Below are 27,993 nucleotides of genomic sequence, written 5' to 3' on the forward strand. Positions count from 1 at the left end.
AGGAGAGCGCAGCGTGCGCCTCTCCTAGGAGCCCTCAATCTCCGGCGGCGGTGTACAGGTTCAACTAGGCGCCAGTCCGCAAGCCAATCAAAGCTCGCGGTCCGACAGCCAATCAGCCTCAGCTGCTGGACCGCGAGCTGTGGTTGGCTCACGGGCCGGTGCCGGTTAGCGGGGAGGGGAGCGGACTGCAGCTGTAGCGACGGCTCCAGGCTCCAATATGGCGGCCAGAGCTAGCGGCGCCCATAAAGTGTGGCGCCCTGTTCGGCCGCTCTATTGGAACATGCCTGGAGCCGGCCCTGTACTGTATACATTGAAGGGACCAGGGAGGGGAAGCATTAAGTGGCATATTTATTAAAGGAGGGGAAGAGGGGAGCAAAAGATACAATAGTCACGTAGAATGCTCCTTTCCAAGGTATGTGATAATGAAAAAATAGAACCCCCCCCCCCCCCCCCCCACTGCCCTCCTCAAATTTACCAAATGTGTATTGATATTCAAAAATTGGAATAATCTGCATAACTAATACTGGAGAGCACAGTACAGAAAATTATTTCTGCGTTCTAGGACACAGGCAAGGTGTGTATAACATATGTATTTTACAGTATCTCCCTGCACTTCTGGTACGGGGACCTGCAATTCACCCCAACTCACAGACCCTACATCTACAAGAAAGCAGTATGATTCGGACAGATGTCAGTTGGGCAGAGTTAGCTGCGAATACACATTTGGAATTGTCCTATATTTAGAAAACACTGTTATTGGTGTTTGGTTGGTAAGATTCCTTAAAATTACCTTCATTTACAAAGAAATTGGCGATATACTGTGATATCCAGACTGCATTTACAGAATGTGGGTAAGCAAAGTCACTACGCCATTGGAACCGATTCACTTCTGGATGCCACTGCACACCATAGATTGGATAATCACGAGCTATGAAAACAGATCAACACATTACCAATTGTAATTGCATGCACAATGAATGCAGGGATCTACACATGCAGTTGAATCTCTATCTTCGAGGCTTTAGTGCAGGCATGTCCAAACTGCGGCCCTCCAGCTGTTGTGAAACTACACATCCCCGCATGCCCTGAGACAGCTTTAGCATTCTCTGACAGCAAAACTGTGTCAGGGCATGCTGGGATATGTAGTTTCACAACAGCTGGAGGGCCGCAGTTTTGACATGCCTGCTTTAGTGGGTCATGGTAAGATATTTTGTACTATTAGGAGGCATGGCAATGGGGGGAAAAAAACTCTGACTCTTTGTCATTCATATAACTCCTACTCAGCTTACATTTAGCCAAGAAAAAGATATGGAAACCAGCATATTAATGGGTGGGGATCATGTGTTCTACAACGTAAGAGAAAATATTTAGTAGAAAACAACATGGGGCACCTTCCTACCACAGGATGCAATGTCCACTATCATTTTAAAAAGCATGATGGGCACTTTACAAACCTAGTATGCAACTGCTGATGAACAATAATAAACCTGTGCCCAAGCACAAAAGCTCTGGCTCCCTGTAGTGTTCCCCTAGAATTCAAGTTGCTAAGAAGTTTGGGACAAAATGCTCCACCTTCTGCAGGAAATAACCCCCCTACCCCCCACATCAACTGGGAGAAGCATCACACAGCTGTCATATGGCAGTGATTCAGGGGTCTATTCATGAAGCAGCGAAAACTGTGGAGAAGTGAGCCAGTGGAGAAGAACCAATCAGCATTGAAGTAACATTTATAATTTGCATACTATAAAATCATACAGAGCATGGTTGCCATGGACAACTTCTCCACTGGATCACTTCTCCACACTTTTCACTGCTTCATGAATAGACACCTAAATCACAACACAAGGGTAGCAAATATGTTGTGAGATATCTGGACACAGATGTATATGCACCCGTGTAACAGCATGCATTGAACAATTTCCAGGATATACAATGGTAGTGAGCAGATTGGTCGGTAGTGGAGAAATTAACTTTTGTTTTTTGAGTGGAACACTTTCTAAAGTACTATAAACATAAACATCTTTATTTCACTGAATAACCCCTTATACAAATTATATGTATTAAGCATATAGTCCACCCATCTGGTACTGAGAACGCAAGCTCACCCTCGATGGTTGATATAAATTCCACACCATTTATATCTCGGTTTGTTGACAGTATCCGGTAAAAAGTAGACAGCTTCTTGTTGGCTTGGAAGGTCTAAAAAATAAAACACCTGATAGACACTAAGGGGGGCATTTACTTAGCAGTAATAACAGTGGAGAAGTGAGCCAGTGGAGAAGTTGCACCATCAACCAATCAGCAGCTCTGTATAATTTTATAGTATGCAAATTATAGATGTTACTTCAGTGCTGATTGGTTGCCATGGGCAACTTCTCCACTGGCTCACTTCTCCGCTCTTATCACTGCTTAGTAAATGTCCCCCTTAGACAGGTAAAACAAGAATATACCCATGTGACCAACAGGTGTGGAAACAGATACATTTACGGGAACTGTGCTGGAAGTTCCTCACCTCAGGGGTAATACCAAAATGATGAAAATTTGCAGTTATGTTCTCTCGGGAGATTGCGTGCAGTAATTCCATGGGAGCATGGCGGAACATTCTGCTGGAAGAGATGTCTGTATCACAAGGAGACAGAAGGTACAATCAGACAGAGTGAGTGCTTGGCTGGCTGGTGACCATTTGTGTGTCACAATTCATTTGCATGTTGGATTTGGCTACTGTTCTGTAGGTAGGAGTGTGAGATTAAACTTTGATAAACTATGGCTAAATCATCTACAGGACTGCTGCACACTGAATGCCAAATACATGGGGCCATGTAATGACGTCCGCGTTGGCTGGAAGTGCGGGACATTTTTTTTTTTAAGCGGCAATCATTTTTATGCCTTGTAACTGATTGCCACTTTAAAAAAACGTCCGAGTCCGACCGGAAACCTGCACTTCCAGCCAACTCGGACATTATTACATCCGGCCCCATGGAAATTAAAAACCCACACATATTATACTTCGCATTTGCAATAACTCAATCTTTAATGGAAAAAAGAAAAGTTGATGGTTTTTTTTGTTTTGTTTTTTTACTTTGGACAGATTGCGAAGCTTTTACAGCTTCAAAAAACATGAAGAGTGAATTATTAATTAAATAAAAATATCATTATATTATTTTAATTTTATGAACACAGTGGGCCTGATGCCAAGCTGCATACAAAGTGTCTGTTCAGTGGTCGCACTGCGTCAGGACTTCTGACTGTATACAGCCTCTGCCACATCTATGTTATTTGACAGATTGATATAAAGTTAAACATCATTTAAGAATGAGAACGCTCAGCAATTTAAGTATCGCAACATCACCGGGTTTTCCCAGGACAATATTTTTTGCCCTTCATGATCCTTTTTCTAGAGTTCAATCAATAACAATGACAGCCTATATGGTAATAACATTCATCACTGCCATTCTACATCAGTACAGAAGGCATGTTGGCTAAGGATGCTGCCTAATATTTGGGACACCAAGGGCCGGATGTAATGCAGTTGGCCAGAGGTGAGGGTTCCCAGCAGAACTCAGAATTATTATTATTTTTTAAAGCGGCAATCATTTATAATGCATGGTTTTGCCTTGTAAATGATTGTCGCTTTAAAAAACAGCATTACATCCGGCCCCACATTTTTACCCAGAGAATAGAGTTGTCTCTATACTAGAGCAGCAAAAATAAACAATTGTGATATAAAGGTGTCGGTAAAGGAACACAGTTAATATGGAAAAGAAAAGTATCTCGACAGAGTTGCACATTAGTGTATACAACAAAAGTTATCTGAAGGCTGAAAGCTCCTTTTGATTTTAAAGTAGCTGTGTATTTGAGCAGAGCGCGACAGATCTCCTGTATTACCATCAGAGAGGGTGAGCGGAAGAGTTATGTTCTCAGCGGACGTGCAACTTAGTAAATTCTCCCCAGACGTCAGGGCTGTGAGGACCTGGAAACCCATACACGTCCCCCAGACAGGGAAATAAACACCATCAGAGTTGGCCTGGGAATTTAATGGTTTTAAAGAAATTAAATAATATAATTAATCAATGAATGCTTCCAAATCTAGGCAATTCTACGATGAGGTTCCTATCGGTAGGACCACATAGTACTGTACAGCCTTCTTCGCATACATCCTCACCTGTATAGCTAGTTTATAAAATATTCCCGCTGTCCGAGAAAAACTGGAGGACAGGAGATTTACTGCTCCCCCAGGTAACAGGACACTATGGAAGAAAGAATTGCACATTATAGGATACAATTTCTGCATCATATGAATCACTTTGTTAATGTGGTTGCAATCTTACATTTTTGAGGGTGTGCACTGAGGGTGGATTTTTTTTTATCCGTCCCCAATCAGGGCCCTAGATTGGAGGATCTACACAGGTTTCAGAAATCAATCCCATAATGCTCTCTAACAAGTATGACTAAATGTTAGCATCAGAAGTGTAATTTTCCCACAGATCAACAAACATTCTCAGCAGAAATTTAACACTAAGAGGCACATGCATCAATAATCGTGTCAATTCCGCGATTATTACCAGTCCATACGACGCTTTCATTTTTTATGAAAGCATCCCCTCTACGTACTAAATGTAACTCGTAGAGACAACGGATGAGAGAACATCACAGCCACATTGGGGGGGAGGGTGTGTGTGTGTGTGTGTGTGTGTGTGTGTGTGTGTGTGTGTGTGTGTGTGTGTGTGTGTGTGTGTGTGTGTGTGTGTGTGTGTGTGTGTGTGTGTGTGTGTGTGTGTGTGTGTTTTGCAGGAGATGGAAAAGGGCCCACCCTGGCTCCTACCGCCAATACTTGGAGGGCTGCACCAAGCTGTAAAACAGTGGGCTGAAGCACAGGGACGACTTCTTAAAACAAGCCTTCCCTGTGCATCAGCTCTCTGTGAACCATTCCCGTAGGTCCGCAATGCTCCACTTATATGTAACGTCACAATGTATGACATCACATGGGGGTGGAGCGGTGCGGCAGAATCTTTTTTTCAGGGGGCTTTGTCTATTTTGTCAGTCCTGGGCCCCACAATTTCTGATGGCAGCCCTGCATAGAGGGGATACATAAATTATGCAGAAACTTCAGTTCTACATCTTTTATTAAAACAAACTTGATAAATATGCCCTTTTGTCACAGTGGGGTCTATAGGGTTTGAGACTCAGTGACACCCCCTGCAATGAGACAGTGCAAATCTAGTGGGTCAGGAATATCTAAGCAGCCACCCTGTCTAAGCCACACCTCCTTGGGAGCCAGACTAAATAGGGGGACATTTACTAAGCAGTGATAAGAACGGAGAAGTGAGCCAGTGGAGAATTTGCCCCATCAACCAATCAGCAGCTCTGTATAATTTTATAGTATGCAAATTATAGATGTTATTTCAGTGCTGATTGGTTGCTATGGGCAACTATTCCACTGGCTCACTTCTCCGCTCTTATCACTGCTTAGTAAATGTTCCCCTTAGGGGTCTATTTACTAAGCCTTGGATGGAGATAAAGTCGCTGGAGATAAGTACCAGCCAATCGGCTCCTAACTGTCATTTTTCAAACACAGCCTGTGACATAGCAGTTAGGACCTGAATGGCTGGTACTTTATCTCCAGTGACTTTACCTCCACCCAAGGCTTAGTAAATAGACCCCTATGAATTAACAGAAGTTCTGCTCGGACAGTATGGCCGAGGGGTTACCGATCCTTTTGGATTGGTTGTTTATTGGTAGATTAGTCTTGTAACTGGGACCTCTTGGCTCCGTGGCCTTTGTTATTTTGTGTTCAAGCCAAAATTGAGGAAACATGAAGCTTGATCGCTATAGTGCTGGTAGAGGGGTGAATCTTGTGACTCAGTAGGCGACACGGTACTCTAGGAGAACGGTAACCACTGTATATGTTCCTTTCAGAAATGGTAGTACATTAGGTTTTGGTGCGGTGTGCGGCACATATTATTTATCCAACTATTTTCATAATAGATTTCATACCCATGGGTGTGCTGCAAAATCAAACTTACATGATAAAAAATAGCTGCTATATGGATGCATATTATAATACATTATTTAGAATGTGTCATTCACAATAGACTACAAGTAAATTGCTAGGTTGTGCTACATAGATCTCAGCCCAGAACTCACCCATTGATGGAATGGAAGAGATGTACATATTCTTCTTCGGTCAAATTTAACCTGCAATAGTGCAAATGATACAAAAGTCCTGTAAAGATGTAAATAATGTGCAACTGTGGACAAATTACAAAAAATTACAAAACATCCACATATTAGTTTTACAGCCGCTTTATATAAATGCTCAGTGTCCAGTCCTGCCTATCCTAATTACATTCTCTTCTCAGTGCTGTTAGGAGAAGGTGAGGTTTCAGAACAGGAAGCAGAACAGGGGGGAGATAAGGATTCCATGGCCAGGAGCCTTCACCAGTGGTCTGGAAGTTCCTGATCACTTATCTCAATAGCCAGATAATTTTTACAGTGCTAGAGTCCAGTTCATGCTACATAACAACACGTATTGCTCTGCATTATATGCTGGGTCAGTCTGAAGGACAACACCGGGCTGGTGATAGGTGCAAGAGGACATTTATTCTAGGACAGTCTTCTGCTCATTTGTGAGGGCTGGCACTTGGAGAAGGGTGGACTGTCTTTCTGTGCTACAATTAGTACACTAAACAGAACACAGCTACAGGATGAGCAATTGTGATCACACCAGCAGAATTCCTACATGCCTGGAAATAGGTATAGCCATAATTTTCCTGTAGGAGGACCTGATTTCTGCTCCACCAGGAGTTCCATCTCCATAACCATTTGTCTATGAACTTACAGTAACTGGAATATTGCCTATGCCACTTACCTGTATAAGCTTCACAAGCCAATTATTATTAGTCTGTCCCCTCCTCCAGCAAACCCTTAAGGCTTTAGTTTTGTCTTACTTTGTATACCTATTTTTCACACCTATTAAAGTATGAAAAATAGTACAGCTACACAGCCAGTGTTGAGCAGATTCTGTGTCAGCATAAAAAACTGGACAGTTTACAGATTACAGAGTGTATGCGGTTAACATACAGCGCGTTGGGATCCCAGCTGTCGCAATACCGATGCTGGGAATCCCGACTAGGGTACTATACCGCCATCATAATACCGATGAGGTAGGTAATTCCCCCCCTCTATGGGTGTCCACGACACACATAGAGGAAGAATAGAAGCTCGCCACGAGCCCGCAGCGTGGCGAGCACAGCAAGCCCACAAGGGGCTTTGCTGCACTCGCCCCCTGCCGGCATACTGGCGCATGGGATGCCGATATCGGTATACTGACATTCAGCATCCCATGCAGCAGTATCACATACCAATACCTTACAGAGATATGCAAACCAACATCCAGCGCAAACAAGAACATTCTTTTAAAAGTTTACAATTTAAAAAGGAGTTAAAAGAAGGTTCTTGCTTCTACTATATCTTACATGCAGTGTAAAGTCACTGGCATAATATGAGATGGATGGCTTGTGTCAGAGCTGCCATCAGAAATTGTGGAGCCCAGGACTGACAAAATAAACAAGAACCCCTATCGGAGGGTAAGAGCTGTGGATAATGTGGGTGGAGCTGCAGCAGGGGAGGGGCAGAAATTGGTGTGTAAACCAGTTTTCTCTTACGTCCTAGAGGATGCTGGGGACTCCGTAAGGACCATGGGGTATAGTTGGCTCCGCAGAAAACATGGGCACTATAAATAACTTTAGATGGGTGTGCACTGGCTCCTCCCTCTATGCCCCTCCTCCAGACCTCAGTTAGATCCTGTGCCCAGAGGAGACTGGGTGCACTACAGGGAGCTCTCCTGAATTTCTCTGAAAAATAATTTTGTTAGGTTTTTTATTTTCAGGGAGCACTGCTGGCAACAGGCACCCTGCATCGTGGGACTGAGGGGAGAGAAGCAGACCTACTTAAATGATAGGCCCTACTTCTTAGGCTACTGGACACCATTAGCTCCAGAGGGTCGGAACGCAGGTCTCACCCTCGCCGTTCGTCCCGGAGCCGCGCCGCCGTCCTCCTCACAGAGCCGGAAGATAGAAGCCGGGTGAGTATAAGAAGAAAGAAGACTTCAAAGGCGGCAGAAGACTTCAGATCTTCTCTGAGGTAACGCTGCGCACCATTGCTCCCACACACAACACACACAGCGGGCACTGAAGGGTGCAGGGCGCAGGGGGGCGCCCTGGGCAGCAATAATAAACCTCTAGGGACTGGCTAATATATATATATATAGGCTGCGGAGGCAGTATATTATATAATCCCCCGCCAGTATAGTAAATTTGAGCGGGACCAAACCCCGCCACTGAGGGGGCGGAGCTTGATCCTCCAGCACTAACCAGCGCCATTTTCTCCACAGCACACTGCAGAGAAGCTGGCTCCCTGGACTCTCCCCTGCTGAACACGGTGACAGAGGGCAAAAAAAGAGGGGGGGGGGCACTTTTTATTGGCGCAGTGAGTGTATATTTATATATAAAAGCGCTGTTTTGTCTGGGAATTTTGTTTCCAGTGTCAGTTGGCGCTGGGTGTGTGCTGGCATACTCTCTCTCTGTCTCTCCAAAGGGCCTTATTGGGGAACTGTCTCCATATAGATATATCCCTGAGTGTGTGGGGGTGTCGGTACGCGTGTGTCGGCATGTCTGAAGCAGAAGGCTCATCTAAGGAGGAGGTGGAGCAGATGATTGTGGTGTCTCCGTCGGCAACGCTGACACCTGATTGGTTGGATATGCTGAATGTTTTAAATGCAAATGTTTCTTTATTACATCAGAGGTTGGACAAAGCAGAGTCCAGGGATAGAACAGGGAGTTAATCCATGGCTTTGGCTGTGTCACAGGGGCCTTCAGGGTCTCAGAAACATCCCCTGTCCCAAGTAGCAGACACTGATACCGACACGGATTCTGACTCCAGTGTCGACTACGATGATGCGAGGTTACACCCAAGGGTGGCCAAAAGTATTCATTATATGATTATTGCAATAAAGGATGCTTTACATATCACAGATGACCCCTCTGTCCCTGACAAGAGGGTACACATGTTTAAGGAAAAGAAACCTGAGGTAACCTTTCCCCCATCTCATGAGCTGAACGCATTATTTGAAAAGGCTTGGGAAACTCCAGACAAGAAACTGCAGATTCCCAAAAGAATTCTTACGGAGTATCCATTCCCTGCGCAGGACAGGATACGGTGGGAATCCTCACCCAGGGTGGACAAGGCGTTAACGAGCTTGTCCAAAAAGGTGGCGCTACCGTCTCCAGACACGGCAGCCCGCAAGGATCCTGCTGATCGCAGACAGGAAACTACCTTAAAATCTATTTATACACATACGGGGGCCTTGCTCAGACCGGCAATAGCGTCGGCTTGGGTTTGTAGCGCTGTTGCGGCTTGGACGGATACTTTGTCAGCTGACATTGATACCCTTGACAGGGATACCATTTTATTGACCTTAGGTCACATTAAAGACGCAGTCTTATATATGAGAGACGCTCAGAGAGACGTTGGTCTGCTAGGTTCGAGAGCCAACGCCATGGCGATTTCTGCTAGGCGAGCCCTGTGGACCCGCCAATGGACGGGTGATGCCGACTCAAAGAAGCATATGGAAGTTTTACCTTACAAAGGTGAGGATTTATTTGGGGAAGGTCTCGCGGACCTGGTTTCCACAGCTACCGCGGGCAAATCTACTTTTTTACCTTATGTTTCCCCACAGCAAAAGAAAACGCCGCAATATCAGATGCAGTCCTTTCGGTCACATAAGTCCAGAAGAGGTCGGGGCTCTTCCTTCCTCACCAGAGGTAAGGGAAGAAACAGCCTGCTACGGCTAGTTCCCAGGAGCAGAAGTCCTCCCCGGCTTCTACTAAATCCACCGCATGACGCTGGGGCTCCACTGAGGGAGTCTGCGCCGGTGGGGGCACGTCTTCGACTCTTCAGCCACGTCTGGGTTCAGTCGGACGTGGATCCTTGGGCAAGGGAAATTGTATCCCAGGGTTACAAACTGGAATTCGAAGACGTGCCTCTTCGCCGGTTTTTCAAATCGTCTCTACCAGCTTCTCCCCCAGAAAGGGAGATAGTTTTTGCTGCAATTCAAAAACTGTGTCAACAACAAGTGGTTGTCGAAGTTCCCCTAATTCAACAGGGGAAGGGGTACTATTCAACCCTATTTGTGGTCCCGAAACCAGATGGCTCGGTCAGACCCATTCTAAATTTAAAATCCCTAAACCTGTACTTGAAAAAGTTCAAATTCAAGATGGAATCGCTACGGGCAGTTATCTCCAGCCTGGAGGGGGGGGGGGATTTATGGTGTCACTGGACATAAAGGACGCATACCTTCATGTCCCCATATACCCCCCTCACCAGGCGTACCTGAGATTCGCTGTACAGGACTGTCATTACCAGTTTCAGACGTTGCCGTTTGGGCTTTCCACGGCCCCGAGGATTTTCACCAAGGTAATGGCGGAAATGATGGTGCTCCTGCGCCGGCAGGGAGTCACAATTATCCCGTACTTGGATGATCTCCTGATAAAGGCGAGATCGAGAGATCAGTTGCTGGAAAGCGTGGTGCTCTCCCTGAGAGTGCTGCAGCAACATGGCTGGATTCTGAATCTACCAAAGTCACAGTTGGTTCCAACAACTCGGCTATCTTTCTTAGGCATGATTCTGGACACGGAACAAAAGAGGGTTTTTCTCCCAATGGAAAAAGCCCAGGAACTCCAGAACATGGTCAGAGACCTGTTAAAACCGAAAAGAGTGTCAGTCCATCAATGCACTCGAGTACTGGAAAAAATGGCGGCGACCTACGAGGCCATCCTTTTCGACAGGTTTCATGCGAGGACGTTTCAGTGGGACCTTCTGGACAAGGGGTCCGAGCCTCTGAGGATGGGGAGCAGTCACACAAGGAAGAAACTTTCAGGGGATATGGTCAAGCCAGGAGGCTTGTCTACACATCAACGTACTGGAATTGAGGGCCATATACAATGGCCTACGTCAAGCGGAGAATCTTCTTCGCGACCTACCGGTTCTGATTCAAGCAGACAACGTCACAGCCGTGGCTCATGTAAACCGCCAAGGTGGAACAAGGAGCAGAGTGGCAATGGCGGAAGCCACCAGGAATATGCGCTGGGCGGAAAATCACATAAGTGCTTTGGCAGCAGTCTTCATTCCGGGAGTGGACAACTGGGAAGCACACTCCCTCAGCAGACACGATCTCCATCCAGGAGAGTGGGGACTTCATCAAGAAGTTTTTGCAGAGATAACAAGTCACTGGGGACTTCCTCAAATAGACATGATGGCGTCACGCCTCAACAAGAAGCTTCGGAGGTATTGTGCCAGGTCAAGGGACCCTCAGGCAGTAGCAGTGGACGCCCTGGTGACACCGTGGGTGTTTCAGTCGGTCTATGTGTTCCCTCCTCTTCCACTCATCTCAAAGATATTGAGAATCATAAGACGAAAAAGAGTGCAGACAATACTCATTGTTCCAGATTGGCCTCGACGGGCCTGGTATTCCGATCTTTAGGAAAAGCTCACAGAAGATCCGTGGCCTCTTCCTCTCAGAGAGGACCTGTTGCAACAGGGGCCCTGCGTGTTCCAAGACTTACCGCGGTTACGTTTGACGGCATGGCAGTTGAACACCGAATCCTAGCTGGGAAAGGCATTCCAGAAAAAGTCATCCCTACTCTGATGAAGGCTAGAAAGGAGGTGACGGCGAAACATTATCACCGTATCTGGAGAAAGTATGTATCTTGGTGTGAATCCAAGAATGCTCCTACGGAAGTTTTCCATCTGGGCCGTTTTCTCCACTTTCTGCAGACAGGAGTGGATATGGGCCTAAAATTAGGCTCCATTAAGGTACAGATTTCGGCCCTATCAATTTTCTTTCAGTGGAATTGGCTTCTCTCCCAGAAGTCCAGACTTTTGTAAAGGGAGTGCTGCACATACAGCCTCCTTTTGTGCCTTTAGTGGCACCATGGGACCTTAACGTGGTGTTTTACAGTTCCTAAAATCTCACTGGTTTGAACCTCTTCAAACGGTTGAATTTAAATTTCTCACTTGGAAGGTGGTCATGTTGTTGGCCTTGGCATCTGCAAGGCGGGTGTCTGAATTGGCGGCTTTGTCTCACAAAAGCCCCTATCTGATTTTCCATGTGGATAGAGCAGAATTAAGGACTCGTCCTCAATTTTTGCCTAAGGTGGTTTCATCGTTTCATATGAACCAACCTATTGTGGTACCTGTGGCTACAAAGGTCTTGGAGGATTCCAGGTCCCTTGATGTAGTCAGGGCCTTAAAAATATATGTAGCCAGGACGGCTCGGGTTAGGAAAACAGAGGGGCACTGTTTGTCCTGTATGCAGCCAACAAGGTTGGCGCTCCTGCTTCTAAGCAGACTATTGCTCGCTGGATCTATAACACGATTCAGCAGGCTCATTCTACGGCTGGATTGCCGTTACCAAATTCGGTAAAGGCCCATTCCACTAGGAAGGTGGGCTCTTCTTGGGCGGCTGCCCGAGGCGTCTCGGCATTACAGCTTTGCCGAGCGGCGACTTGGTCGGTTTCAAACACTTTTGCAAAATTCTACAAGTTTGATACCCTGGCTGATGAGGACCTCATGTTTGCTCAATCGGTGCTGCAGAGTCATCCGCACTCTCCCGCCCGGTCTGGAGCTTTGGTATAATACCCATGGTCCTTACGGAGTCCCCAGCATCCTCTAGGACATAAGAGAAAATAAGATTTTAAACCTACCGGTAAATCTTTTTCTCCTAGTCCGTAGAGGATGCTGGGCGCCCGTCCCAGTGCGGACATATTTCTGCAAGGCTTGTATATAGTTATTGCTTACATAAGGGTTATGTTGCAGTTAAGATCAGTATTTGGCTGATGCTGTTTTGTTCATACTGTTAACTGGTTGCGTATATTCCATGTTATACGGTGTGGATGGTGTGGGCTGGTATGAATCTTGCCCTTAGATTAACAAAAATCCTTTCCTCGTACTGTCCGTCTCCTCTGGGCACAGTTTCTCTAACTGAGGTCTGGAGGAGGGGCATAGAGGGAGGAGCCAGTGCACACCCATCTAAAGTTCTTTATAGTGCCCATGTCTCCTGCGGAGCCCGTCTATACCCCATGGTCCTTACGGAGTCCCCAGCATCCTCTACGGACTAGGAGAAAAAGATTTACCGGTAGGTTTAAAATCTTATTTAAATAAATTTGGGCTGTGGGGATGGGTGTTATTATAATATATTAATCTATCATATAAATTATATGATACCCTAGCTCTGAATCAGCCACCTCAGAATGATACATAAATTCCCTCACGGCAGCTGTACCTCACTCATACACATACATATACCCCAACCAGCTCCTTCTCACACACATATACCCAGCATATACCCCCTACCTCTCACACATATATGGTCCTGGCCCAGCCACCTTCCTCTCACACACACATACCCAGCCCTGCCCTATCCACATCCCTCTCACACACCTATACTCATACTTACCTAATTGCCTACTTTAATTTATTCCTCTCCTGGAGAAGGCTGGAGTGGTGATACAGGTGGGCGGCAACAGGGCGGGGCCGGTCTAGTTGCATCATTAGGCCCCACCCACTTGCTGTGAAATTCCCACAATTGGTGGGCCATTTGTGTCATTAGGCCCTACCCTCTCACCTGAACTTTGCAGATTCCCTTTATTAAACTCCCCATCCTGCCCACTTCACTAGGAAGTGGGCAGAATGCGGGAGAAGTGCCCACTCTTCTGGGGGTGCAGAGGACTACCCGAAAAATTGGGTGTCTCCTGCAGGATCCGGGAAAGTAGGCCAGTATGCCTATACCTCAACCACTTACCACTAACACATATATGCTCCTGCCCCCTCCCCCTCCATCTTACACACATATACCTCAGCCACCTACCACTCATACATATATAATCCTGCCCCCTCCACCTCCATCGTACACACATATACCTCAGCCACCTACCACTCATACATATATACTCCTGCCCCCTCCACCTCCATCTTACACACATATACCTCAGCCACCTACCACTCATACATATATACTCCTGCCCCCTCCACCTCCCTCTTACACACATATACCCCCGCCCTGTCCCATCCACCTCCCTTCCACACACATATATCCCAGCTACCTCCCTATCACAGATATACATCCTAGCCCTTCCTCACTGCTGTAAGATGGAAAAGTGGGAAAGTTGGTCTGCAACAAATCCTGCAGACAAAATGTTGCCTTAATTCGGACTACTGTTTAAATGTGATGATTACTTGTGTTCCTATGTATTTGTTAGTCCATATGGTCGGTTGTTTTGTCTCCTCCGTAGCGGTGTCAATTCTGCTGAGGACATTTTTATACAGTTATACAGTCGTCCACAGCCTCAGAGGCATCCCGTGCCACCTGTCTCTCTGGGCCCAGGACAACAGTCCCAGCAATTCCCCCTTATCGCGGCCGTAGCCTGTGTACAGGGGGCTGCATGTAGCGTGCCTCCCTCCGCAACTGGCCTCTCACCATTCTCCTTGCCAAGCGACACCATTTTTCCAGTGATAGCTATCTATCTATATATCAAAGAGAGGGCACAAGCACCATAGCTAACCATTTTTTTGGCGATATATAGAATGGAAAGATAATTCTGCTGTCTGCAAGTGTAGAGGGAGGCATCTGCACGGCAATGACCAGTGGCAAATCTGGGTGCAGATTATATATATACCACTGGTAAAAGTCAAAGAAGAGATGAAGAAGATAAAAATTCAGGAGGAGAGGGAATAGAGTTCCATAAGGAGATGGCTCTTAAGGGAATGTTCGAAGGATGCAACATTGGAAGATAATCTGATGGGTTGAGTAAGGATGAGCAGCCACTGTTGTATAGACACTGTAGTGCAGGCATGTGCAAACTGCGGCCCTCCAGCTGTTGGGAAACTACACATCCCAGCATGCCTTGACACAGCTTTAGCATTCTTTCACAACAAAACTGTGTCAGGGCGTGCTGGGATATGTAGTTTCACAACAGCTGGAGGGCCGCAGTTTGGACATGCCTGCTGTAGTGTGGTTGCTAAGAGTAGTACACTTTGTGGTGAGAGAAGAGGCAACATGAAAATAAATGTTAAGACAACATAGTATTCCCATACAATGTAGTGTTAACTATAAATGACAATTTTCTTTTGTAGCCTGAAATCCCCTTGCTTGACCACATAGTGGCGCTGCAGTTCAGAATTAAACAGAATGTATTTGATGTACAGTATATTTATCAGCCAGTCTAGGAATATGAGACCTAGTAAGATGTTGTTCCTAGCTCAGTAATCACTGTAAAATGCTGAGGTCATTTAAATGTACTGTTGTGCTAGGGCCTCATATTTACCAATTTTGCAAATTGTATTTTACCCAGAGCATGCCTGGAGGCAGTCAATGAATTCCGCTGTGTGGTGCAGTGAGACACATGTGCGATAGTCCAAACAAGGAATACGGATATTTTGCAGAACACTTTTTCAGAAAATTCTTTCTCTCTCTTTTAAGCCCAACATTCTTTCTGTCCTAATTTGCTCATATAGAATTTAAGTTATTACAGTATGAGAAGCTGTGGAAGATATAAGATGGTGCAGGAGCTACAGTATGAGAAGGTGCAGGAGCTATGGGAATGTGACAGAGCTATAGTATGAGAAGGGACAGGAGCAGTGTGAAGGTGCAGGAGTTATGAGAAGGTGTCTCCTGCAGTATGATAAGGTACTGGAGTTATAGTATGAGAAGAGGCAGGAGCTATAGTATGAGAAGGTGCTGGAGGTATGAGAAGGTTCAGGAGCTACAGTATGAGAAGGTGCAGGAGCTATGGGAATGTGCCGGAGCTATAGTATGTGAAGGGGAAGGAGCTGAGAATGTGTTGGAGATAAGAGAAGGTTCAGGAGCTACAGTATGAGAAGGTGCAGGAGCTATGGGAATGTGCCGGAGCTATAGTATGTGAAGGGGAAGGAGCTGAGAATGTGTTGGAGATAAGAGAAGGTGCAGGAGCTACAGTGTGAGAAGGTGCAGGAGCTACAGTGTGAGAAGGTGCAGGAGCTACAGTGTGAGAAGGTGCAGGAGCTATGAATAGGGGCCGGAACTATAGTATGAGAAGGTGTAGGAGTTATGAAAAAGTGCAGGAGTTATAGAATGAGAAGAAGCAGGAGCTATAGTATGAGAAGGTGCTAGAGATATATTATGAGAAGGTGCATGAGCTATAGTATGAGAACATGTAGGAGTTATGAGAAGGTGCAGGAGCTATAGTATGAGAAGGTGCCAGAGCTATATTATGAGAAGGTGCAGAAGCTATAGTATGAGAAGGTGCAGGAGCTATAGTATGAAAAGGTTTAGGAGTTATGAGAAGGTGCAGGAGCTATAGTATGAGAAGGTGCAGGAGCTATAGTATGAGAAGGTGTAGGAGTTATGAGAAGATGCAGGAGCTATAGTATGAGAAGGTGATAGAGCTATATTATGAGAAGGTACAGGAACTTTAGTATGAGAAGGTGCAGGAGCTAAAGTATGAAAAGGTGTAGGAGTTAGGAGAAGGTGCAGGAGCTATAGTATGAGAAGGTGCAGGAGCTATAGTATGAAAAGGTGTAGGAGTTATGAGAAGGTGCAGGAGCTATAGTATGAGAAGGTGTAGGAGTTATGAGAAAGTGCAGGAGTTATAGAATGAGAAGAAGCAGGAGCTATAGTATGAGAAGGTGGCAGAGATATATTATCAGAAGGTGCAAGAGGTATAGTATGAGAAGGTGCCAGAGCTGTATTATGAGAAGGTGCAGGAGCTATAGTGTGAAAAGGTGTAGGAGTTATGAGAATGTACAGGAGCTATATTAGGAGAAGGTGCAGGAGCTATAGAATGAGAAGGTGCAGGAGCTATATTATGAGAAGGTGCAGGAGCTATATTATGAGAAGGTACAGCAGCTATAGTATGAGAAGGTGCAGAAGCTATAGTAGGAGAAGGTGCCGATGCAATGAGAAAGTGTAGGAGCTATAGTATGAGAAGGTGTAGGAGTTATGAGAAGGTGCAGGAGCTATAGTATGAGTAGGTGCGGGAGCTATAGTATGAGAAGGGGCAGGAGCTATAGTATGAGAAGGTGCAGGAGCTATATTATGAAAAGGTGCAGGAGCTATATTATGAAAAGGTGCAGGAGCTACAGTTTGAGAAGGTGCAGCAGCTATAGTATGAGAAGGTGCAGCAGCTATAGTATGAGAAGGTGCAGAATCAATAGTAAGAGATGGTGCCAGCGCAATGAGAAGGTGCAGGAGCTATAGTATGAGAAGGTGCATGAGCTAAGAGAAGGTGCCGGAGCTATAGTATGGGAAGGAGCTGTGGCAAGTGGGACACACATTCCGGCATCATGACGATGTGATGCCTTCCATTGTCCAGTCCAGACATTGCTTTGGTGTCCATAATAGATTCAGTAATGTCTATGCTGGGCGTGTATGGTTCACTATTTGAATTCAGTCTTGACTTTGTGTTTACGACCTGCATGTTATTGAGCTTGAAAGGATTGGAAGATTATATTGCACCAGGGCTTTTTGATTATCAATTGTAGATATACCCCAAAATGAAATATACCTGTCAGTAATGTATCTCAACGAGGGTGCTGCCTCAGACCAACATTAAGTCTTGATAAGGAAGGGGGGAAAGCGTCTGAGTCATGCGTGCTAGTCAGGGGAAATATATAAAAATGTACCTTTTATTAGTTAATATTAAAATTGTTCAATATTTATTTTTACAATCATGTCAGAAAACAGCGAAACATTGGTTAAAAGATAGTAGGGTGAATGGAAGAAAGAATTAGTGAATTTAAAATGCAACTGTGCACCCATTTCGTATTTGTCTTTTTTATTATTTGATTGAACCAGTGGTCGAAGTGGGCCGGTATGCGGTGGTATGGCATACCGGCACATCTTTCCACTGAACCCGGAAGTCGTTTTTTTAATTATTAAATTAATGAGTGTGCAGCAGGAGGCGAGGGAAGTGGCCAGCCTGCTGCACTAAGGATGCTGCTCCAATCCCTGCCCAGCGCCCACGCCGACTAGGAGGCTATGTAGAGCTTCGGACCTGTGAGTCTCTAGGCTCTCTGCCGCTCACAGCCGTCCGCCACTGACCGCTCACCACAAATGGCGGCGATCAGAGGGACCTCACCACCGCCGCACGAAGGCCTCCTTCTCACCACCCATGGGCTGCTGCTCCTCCGCCGCCAACGACTACACCTCTGTACAGCCGCCGTCCACAGTCCTTTCTGCACCTCCGCTGCTCATCTCATCAGGTAATGTTCCTTTGCTTCCATATGTCCCTGCTGTCACTCTATGTCACTGCTTTCACTCTCACTGTCCCTGCTGTCACTCTCACTCCCTGTCCCGGAATTGTGGATCATACTGTGTGGGATAATGTGAATTTTGGCTCACACTGTGTGGCATATTGTGAATTGTGGCTCATACTGTGTGGGATAATGTGAATTTTGGATCATACTGTGTGGCATATTGTGAATTTTGGCTCATACTGTGTGGCATATTGTGAATTTTGTCTCTTTCTGTTTGGCATATAGTAAATTTTGGCTTATTCTGTATGGCGTAATGTGAATTTTGGCTCATTCTGTGGGAACTTTGGCTCATTTAGTGTGCCATAATGTGAATTTTGGCTCATTCAGTGTGGGATAATGTGTAAGGGGCACCAGTACTAGATAGTATAAGGGGTCCTACTGTTGTGGTACATAATGTGTATATGGTGTGGTACACTACACTTATGGACATGCCCCCTTTTGAGTGGCCATGCTCCCTTTTAAGTGGTCTTGTCCCCTTTTTCCAGAGCGCTCGCATAAATACAACCTTCACTTTTCCATACCCCCACTTTAAAATTTCCACTTCGACCACTGGATTGGACAATATAACGTTGCCTATCTCAAACTTTCCAATTGGGGTGTAGTTGACCAACAGCGATATAATTGCTGGGGATAGTTTTGTAGGATATTCTTAGTGTTTTTAAACAAAACAGACACCACTGTGTAATTAGTGTTTTATGTATATTCTACTTTCTGATGGTAGGTGGACATATCTGCTAGACAGACATTAGAGAAGGTACTCAATATAATAAGTCATACGCAGTATATGACCACTAACACCAGGACCAAAACAATTGCTAATCAGCTATCAAATGTGCTGATTAGATACTATAAATATTAGTTATTGTTAGTAAACGGACAGTGGAGATAGACCCACTGGGGCAGATGTATTAAGCCTGGAGAAGGGATAAAGAAGTCATAAAGCAGTGATAAGTGCACGGTGATAATGCACCAGCCAATCAGCTCCTAACTGTAATTTTTCAAATCTGTAATGATTGGTTGGCGCCTTGCGCTTAAAAACTGCTTTAATACTTCTTTATCCCTTCGTTTTTCCAGTGTCTGTTAATTGTTTGAACACAATCCGGTAAAAACTGAGGGGCGTGGGCACCAGGACCAGACTTTGCAGGGTCATTTCCATTGGACATTAGTGTACTCCCCACACTCTCGCACCCACCTTCACTGCTCCCATGAGACAAGGACAGTTCTAATTTTCGCAAAATTATGTTATTACAGTTTTCCTGCAAAAGTATTTTTCTCTGCTTTTTCGTCTTACAGCATACTTCCACCCCACTGTGTGCTATTTCTGTAATGTTTACCTCCATTGATTGCACACCCTGCCAGCAGCAATCTACACAGTGTACCCCAGATGGCTGCCTCGGATGGTTCCCCTGTGGGCGGGGTGTGCTTCATTTGAATCTTTCCATGCAGGGTATAGCATACTCCTACACACGTGTCAGTTTTCTCATACATGCATTTGGTCCTTGTATGGCTCATCTCCCACAGTGTAACCTTCGTAGTGCACCCAACATGGCTGCCTCATCTGGTGCGCTAGTGGATGGGATGAAAAATACATGGACCTGATGGTTTTGCTGGAACCCTACTCTGAACTTTAGGACTCTGCAATCTCCCCATTTTGTGTTATCTAGTCTAGGAGTAGACTATTCCACCTAATGTAATCCTACACAGTGCGCACAAGATGGCTGCCACACCTGGTACCTTGTGAGGGTGGAATACACAAACCTTAGAAGTTATTACCCAAAATGACTACACCAATCATGCATTTTTCTTCCTGTGTGCTCAAGGTTTTCTTTTATGTCTGTGTGGTTTATCTTTTGATGTATTACTTAAATCTTCTGTATTATGTGTGCATTGTTTTTGATGTCTGTAAAGCGCCTTGAGTCCTGTTGCAGAAAAAGCGCTATATAAATAAATTTTTTTATTAATATTAATATCTCCAATATTTTCCCAAACTTTGGCAATATGAACAATTGCCTAGTAATTGATTAATTCTAAATGATAATAGCCATCCTATAGCTCATAATAGTGGGTCTATCTCCACTGTCCGTTTACTAAAAATAACTAATATTTATAGTATCTGATCAGCACGTTTGATAGCTGATAAGCAATTGTTTTGGACTTGGTGTTAGTGGTCATATACTGCGTATGACTTATTATATTGAGTACCTTCTCTAATGTCTGTCTAGCAGATATGTCCACCTACTGTACCATCAGAAAGTAGAATATACATAAAACACTAATTACACAGTGGTGTCTGTTTTGTTTAAAAACATTAAAAATATCCTACTAATTATCCCCAGCAATTATATCGCTGTATGGGGTTCATTCCGAGTTGATCGCAGCCAGCAACTTTTTGCTGCTGGTGCGATCAACTAATCCCCGCCTATGGGGGAGTGTATTTTAGCTTAGCAGGGCTGCGAACGCTTGTGCAGCCCTGCTTTGCTAAAAAAGTTTTGTGCAGCTGAAAAGTAAGCCTGGATCTACTTACCCTGTGCGACGGATCCAGCAACATTCCACCTGGCTTTGACGTCAGACATCCACCCTCCATTTACCTGGACACGCCTGCATTCAGACGGCCACTCCTCGAAAACGGCCTCCAACGGTGAGTATCCGCCCCCGGAACGCCTCTCCGCTGTCAATCTTCTTCTGTCCAGCTCTGCGTCTTTTTTTTCACTGGGTGCTCCGTTGCCCGGCGACAAAGCCACACATGCGCAGTTCCGACCTGTTCACACGGCAGCGAAGAACCGCTGCGTGCGAATAGGTCGGAATGACCCCCTTGGTCAACTACACCCCAATTGGAAAATTTGAGATAGGCAACGTTATATTGTTCAATAAAATAATAAAACAGACAAATACGAAACGGGTGCACAGTTGAATTTTAAATTCATTAATTTTTTCTTCTATTCACCCTACTTTCTTTTAATCAATATTTCGCTGTTTTCTGACATATGACTGCAAAAATAAAAATAAACAATGTTACAATGTTATTAAGCTTCACCTACTGAATTCTCAGATTTCCATTGCTCAGTCAGCATTAACCCTAAAAATGTATAACTGTGTGCATAAGTCCTGAGCATAATGATCACATCTATAAGGGAATGGGCTGCTACAGGTGTTTACAGAAACGTTGAGCTGTACTTCCCTTACACCTGTTCTTTGGTCACTCTATACTACAGGGATACTTTTCCACCTAGGAAGCCTGTCCCAGGAGGTGCTTCTGAGTCACCATATTGTGCACAGTACCGTACCTATCTATCCTACATTTGTACATACCGGAGAGGTAACTTCGTTAGACATAAATTCAAATCTATGAGCTGGAATATTAATATAGTGTGAACAGGGAGCAGGAACAAGCAATCCGGAGATGAGGCGAGTATGATCTAATGAGCTACTTCGGTTGCAGATTACCTTGTACAAATAACACTTCTCTATGGCACCTGCATAGTAAATCCTAGCCTAAGGAAGGAAGATGCCTCTCACACTCTGGTCCCCACCTCTGTTTAATTTTGGAACCTTCTGAGTGGTCAGTAGCATCATTGGTGAATTCATCTAGATTTGATACTCTCATTATTTTAGACCACAGGTTCTCAAACTCGGTCCTCAGGACCACACACAGTGCATGTTTTGCAGGTCTCCTCACAGAATCACAAGTTAAATAATTAGCTCCACCTGTGGTCCTTTTAAAATGTGTCTGTGAGTAATTAATACACCTGTGCACTTGCTGGGTTACCTGCAAAACATGCACTGTGTGGGGGTCCTGAGGACCGAGTTTGAGACTGATCTGTAACTGGTGCTGTCACAAATCTCCATACTATAATAAAGCAGGGATGGTAGACCACATGGCACACTGGGCATACACATCCCGCAGATCATCACAGTCTGACCATACTCACCGGATGGGAACAACTCTGCAACCGGCTGACTCAAGGAACTTGACATAGGAATCTGCAATATAGGTTTTACCGTACTGGAAGAAAACGTCATCAGAGACCTCCTGAGTGATGATTCCTGAGATAAGCAGAAACAGAGATAAAGAAATCATACACTAATACATTGATTTACAATATATGTATGGAGGATAATCCGTACCTAACCCTCCACAATCAAAAGCTTCTACCTTTCAATACTATTAACACTATTTCATATTCATGAGTCTTCATGTTCAAATACAGGGTGAAAATTTGCCCATTGCCTCTTAACATTAGCCTTTCTCTAGTTGTTCCTTGGTGAACTATGGAGCTAACTACACCGTATAATTACAATGGCCATGGCTGAAGCCCTGAAACGCTCTGTGCCTGGATTTCTAGTGTGCCCATCTTTAGACCATGCTGTCCTGTGTGTGAGTACAGCTCTTTTGCCCACTTGGCATTAGCTGGCCAGCCTCACCTTAGCTTTATGTGCTGGCTGAGTGTATCTGGTACCTCTATCAATATAAATTCACTTAAGCAATCAACTGGGAAAGTACTTAATTTTATATTAACAAACATGAAAACCACAACATACAAACAACACCAGTAATAAAAGTCTGGGGCTTCACCAAATCAAAAGTCTACTATACAACCCTACCATAAATGGACTATCATCACCAATTCCCTGGGCCTGCTGTTCCAATCGCTGAGCAACACAATTCACTCCTCCACCAGCAAGACCGGGACCTAGACCAATGTCTTCCTGTTTTGGCAGGTACACAAGATCAATATAAACCCGATGATCTGATCACACTCACAATTCTGGACCAGCCCAACAGGAGTGCTAATGCCTCATCAGTACTGTCTGAAAGCAGAACACTTGGCTCATGACTGGGATACCCCATTTTAACCCTGTTCCGGTTTCCACAGTGGTGTGCAGGGCTGCCATCAGAAATTACGGGGCACGGGACTGGCAAAATAGGCAGGGGCCCCCTCTTCCCCCCCCCCAAAAAAATAAAACATTAAATAATAATAAATATATAAAATATTATTTTATATATATATATATATATATATATATAGTAAAAAAATAATAAAAAAACTGTCCCCATACTTTTGTCCTCAGCACCCTATTATGCACCAGACTATACTGCCCCAGAAACTGCTCATTGGGGTACTTATTGTTCCCCCTCCCCGCTGGAGTCGCTGCAGACTGTTCGGCAGCCTGTTTCATATGAAACTTTAGAAAATGTCCCTTCCAAAATGGCCACCGCCTCGAAGGAGACAGTTTTTAAAGATACTAGAGCCTCCTCTAGTATCTTTAATAACTGTCTCCTCTGAGGCGGCGGCCATCTTGAGAAATACTTTTCAATAGCTTGCAGGAGTCGGGCAGCAGCGGTGGCAGGACGGGTAGCGGCTCCAGGACGACGGATGGTGGTGAGCGGGCGGGCAGGCATCGGCATGAGCAGCCCAGGCCCTCCCCTCTCTGTTAGAGAGTCCGGGCCCGGGACAGCTGTGCCCGCAGCACCCCCCTGATGGCGGGCCTGGTGGTGTGGCTTCAGCAACATTATAATGCCCTCCAGTTCATTTTATACCATATTACGATGAGCAGGTCCAGGGGCATAACTAGATATATTGGGGGTAATTCCAAGTTGATCGCAGCAGGAATTTAGTTAGCAATTGGGCAAAACCATGTGCACTGCAGGGGAGGCAGATTTAACATGTGCAGAGAGAGTTAGATTTGGGTGGGGTGTGTTCAATCTGCAATCTAATTTGCAGTGTAAAAATAAAGCAGCCAGTATTTACCCTGCACAGAAATAAAATAACCCACCCAAATCTAACTCTCTCTGCACATGTTAAATCTGCCTCCCCTGCAGTGCACATGGTTTTGCCCAATTGCTAACTAAATTCCTGCTGCGATCAACTTTGAATTACCCCCATTGTAGGCCCCAAGGCAAAAGTTTGTAAGGGCCCCTATAAACCACACAATGAGAAAAATTTATATAACATATGTAACTTTAACGGGGAAGATGTGCGCCTCCCAGCACTGGAACCCACAGCAGCTGCACTCCCTACATCTATGGTAGCTACTCCCATGGGTGTACACACCCACATTGCTCTGGCCACACCCATAAATCACTGGTCACACCTCCTCTGCATCTATTAATAGGCCCTTGATCATTTTCAGCCCCAGGACCATGTTGCCCTTAATATGGCCCTGTAGATATGCTACTTTTATCTGCAGCATGCCTTATTATGCCATTTTATGAATAACATCATCAGACACTGTATTTGGAAATTATGATTTCACAGAATAGTTTATATACAGCTGGGGTGCCGAAACTCAACTCATCCTGTTGTATGTTATGGCTGAGGTTGTACTTGGAACCATTAATGATAAACATGGAGTTGGTGGTATTCATGTGACCGACGGTCAGGAGATAGACGTAACATGACCTCCGCCAACATCCCGCCCCTCACTATCCCGACGGTCGGCATGCTTACCAACAGGGACTACTCCCACTCGTGGGTGTCCACGACACCCATCGAGTGGGAATATAACCCGTGGCAACAGCAGGTCACCACCGAGCCCGCAAGGGGCTTGCTGCACTTGCTCCCCCCCCCCCCCCCACTGCCGGGATCCCGGCATCCGTATACTGACCGGCGGTCAGCCATACCACGCCAACATGGAACATGGGGACTGTTTCACAGAACAGTTTTGAAAATTGCAAAAAATGGATACGGGACACAAATGGGGAGTGCGACAAGTAGTGCAAACATCACACACTTCACATTTTCCATCTTACCTATTATTGGCCTGTCATTCTTTCCCAACACGTGGATGTGGGTGAGTGCTGAGATCAGTAGGAAGGAGTACAGGGGGAAACCGTTGAGTGGACACATCCTGATCACCGGGTCGCTCTTACTTCTGTACAGGAATGATAGATTTTACATAAATAACACTTACTATCATGTAAGGCCTTGTAGAAAGGCCATAAAATAAGGATTGCTTTAGAGCTACACTAATATCTCTGAGCAGCTTGTCATCTCCACCTCAAACTTATACCATGCAGGGAAAATACAGGCCAAATGCTGGGCAGCTTTGCTTTCACACTGACATTTAGAATTCAGCTAGATAGGAGTCAGACACACCCTTCCCAACTCTAAATCTGTATGCTAATTATGTATTTGATCCCTCGTTTTACTTTGTTTATTGCAACCCAACATAGCTCTGAACTGTATATGCTGCAAAGTGTTTCTTATGACCTAAACCTTTCCACCGTGCTCTCGTTCACAATGGCGTGATCAGCTGGCTGCAGTCACAGATAGTTGTCCTCTATTATATGCGTATGTTTGAAACCCAAACGCCACTACTTACAGTCACAATTTGCTGCATCCAACATGGGGGCAGGGCTACCTGTATTTGCTGTACCCCCCTCCCCCATCCCATTGTACCAAGCAGTGATTCTCTGCATTTTAGAGTGAGGGGCAGTGCTAGGATGATGACATTCAATGCTAATCACATTTATCCAACCCCTGGGGTGCCCAGGAAGTGGGTAGAGGCAGGACAGTTGCCGCCTCTGTCAGGATTCTACCAGACATTACAGGAGAGGTGGCAAGTGTGCATTATAACATTGTCCTAAAGATTTGCATTACACTATATTGTGTTAAAATAGACATTGCATAAGTATATCCTGCCAGTGGTGGATTACAGTGATTACTGAAAGCAATAGTGGGCATACAGTTTCAGACCAATCTGCATGATAGCACCTTATCTTCACTTTCTTTGTTGACTAGCACTAAGGTGAGGGATACCGGACCATATAGCCAGTGGTCCCGTTGCTATAAGTGGAAACTCTGATTTATGATCTTCATGGAGGCTGGTCTACTGCTTACAGATTGGTGCAACCCTTTACCCTCACTCAGCTGCCTGTCCATTAGCCTTAGGCAGGATGTTTAGACTGACAGACAAGAAGGACAGCCAAACAGAGCAAGAGACTGATACATTTCCCTCTCCTTCAAAATCTGCTCCTACATGTGGACCAGCTCCTCCTCCATGTTTCAGTAGGTGTAGGGCTCTACTGGTGATGGCGCCCAACTCCTGTGAGAACCAACACAGAAGTCAAGCTGGGATAGGTACGGGATCCTGACAGTAAGGATGCAGATGGTCAGAGTACCGACAGCGGCATCCCAACAATAATTGTGGAGGGTTATTAGTGTAATGAAGTGGGGTATATTAAAGTAATGTGGGGGCTATTAATGTAATGCTGTCAGCAGGGGCAGTTTTAGAGAGGAGAGGGCCATGTACAGGATCCAATCGGGCCCCCTCCTCTATGTCAGCTCAAGAGACTCTGGCTTTGTGCCGGTTTCCAGGAAAACACCGTCCGCACTTTGTTCTCTGGGACATCTGTACTTCACATGCGCAAATCACTTGGAAAATGGCTGCCATGCCATTATCCCACGGATTTCTTTCTGTAGCGCCGGCCGCTGCGGGACTTTGAAGCGGTAAGTATATTTACATGGGTGCAGGGTGTGCGGTGTGGGCCCCCATGAACCAAGGGGCCCATGTGTACCGCACACCTTGCAGCCACTATAGATGCGCTGTCAGGGTATTCGTGTAATGTAGCAACTGGTGGGTGTTACCTATTTCCTGTGGGGACTTTATGAAATGTGGGGCTGAATAATTTCAAAAGCCAGAGTTGGCTGAGGGAAGGAAAGCCTGTTCATTGGAAGGAAGTATATCTATTTAATATTGGGAGTTGGTTGGTTGGTTGGTTGGTTGGGAGGGAGTTACATATTAAATGCAGGTACAATTGATTTAAAGTTAGGGTTGTTTGGTGGGCATGAGTCCAAGACTGTCATTGTTGCTCAGCTGTACAGGAGGCTTATAGCACTTATCCCTATTACCAAACAGAGCATCCGAACAAGCAGCAACAAAGCTTAAGATACCAGCAACAGTGTCACGTATTTGAAGCTATAAGACCAGGAAAATGAAAGCAGCAGAGTCTGCCATAACAAGTAGAGTCTGGCAAAAGCAGCAGTCTGCAGTAAAATGCATTCTGAGGAGATGTGTAAGCACACTAAAGGAGGCAGCAAATAGCTTATAGGAATCTTTAAGAAAGACAGAGAAACTTGTTGGAAGATAGTAATAACGTAGGTTTACCTTGATGAGACTGAGCTCCTATTTTTTCATCACGATGCAGGGAATAAGTTCAGGAAGCAGATCGTGTATCTGTACAGTAGTCACTGGGAGGAGTTCTCAATAGGAGAATGAGGAACTAAACCACACTCTTGATAAAAAGCATAGTCAGCATTGTATAGCGCAGGCATTAACCCCCAACACAACAGGAAGCTCATACAGCAGAAAGACTACATTCATGCAGCAAACAGATACTGGGGAAATACAGTAGCAGATATATTGCCCTCTATCTTTGCTTATCTGTAATGACAGCACACATAAAGGTACATTTACTAAACCAGGCATTTTCAACCATGGTCTTCAAGGCACACCAACAATGCAGGTTTTAGTGATATCCAGGCTGCAGCACAGATGGTTAAATCAAAATAACTGAGCTACTAATTAAGTCACCTGTGCTGAAGCCTTGATATCACTAAAACCTGCACTGTTGGTGTGCCTTGAGGACCGTGGTTGGGAATGCCTGTACTAAGCAGTGATAAGAACGGAGAAGTGAGCCAGTGG

At 45.2% G+C, this 27,993-nt stretch overlaps 1 protein-coding gene across 2 annotated transcripts; it reads right to left on the reverse strand.

Annotated features, from left to right (window-relative positions):
* Nucleotides 1–737: 737 nt before the first annotated feature.
* Nucleotides 738–27,689, reverse strand: LOC134936535 (gamma-glutamyl hydrolase-like). Of its 2 annotated transcripts, XM_063931601.1 has the most exons (9): nucleotides 27,457–27,687; nucleotides 25,100–25,221; nucleotides 22,278–22,392; nucleotides 6,145–6,195; nucleotides 4,163–4,247; nucleotides 3,886–4,024; nucleotides 2,513–2,619; nucleotides 2,106–2,199; nucleotides 738–928 (listed from the first exon to the last, which is right to left on the reverse strand). In XM_063931601.1, the coding sequence occupies exons 2-9, from the start codon at nucleotides 25,194–25,196 to the stop codon at nucleotides 741–743; spliced, it is 876 nt and encodes a 291-aa protein (XP_063787671.1). In that variant the 5' UTR covers nucleotides 25,197–25,221; nucleotides 27,457–27,687; the 3' UTR covers nucleotides 738–740. The 2 variants fall into 2 exon arrangements, with proteins under 2 accessions (XP_063787671.1, XP_063787672.1); XM_063931602.1 differs by lacking the exon at nucleotides 2,106–2,199 and having other exon boundaries at nucleotides 798–928; nucleotides 27,457–27,689.
* Between the last annotated feature and the right edge of the window lie 304 nt (nucleotides 27,690–27,993).

Source organism: Pseudophryne corroboree, chromosome 6 (genome assembly GCF_028390025.1).
Source record: "Pseudophryne corroboree isolate aPseCor3 chromosome 6, aPseCor3.hap2, whole genome shotgun sequence".
In the NCBI taxonomy this organism is placed as follows: domain Eukaryota; kingdom Metazoa; phylum Chordata; class Amphibia; order Anura; family Myobatrachidae; genus Pseudophryne; species Pseudophryne corroboree.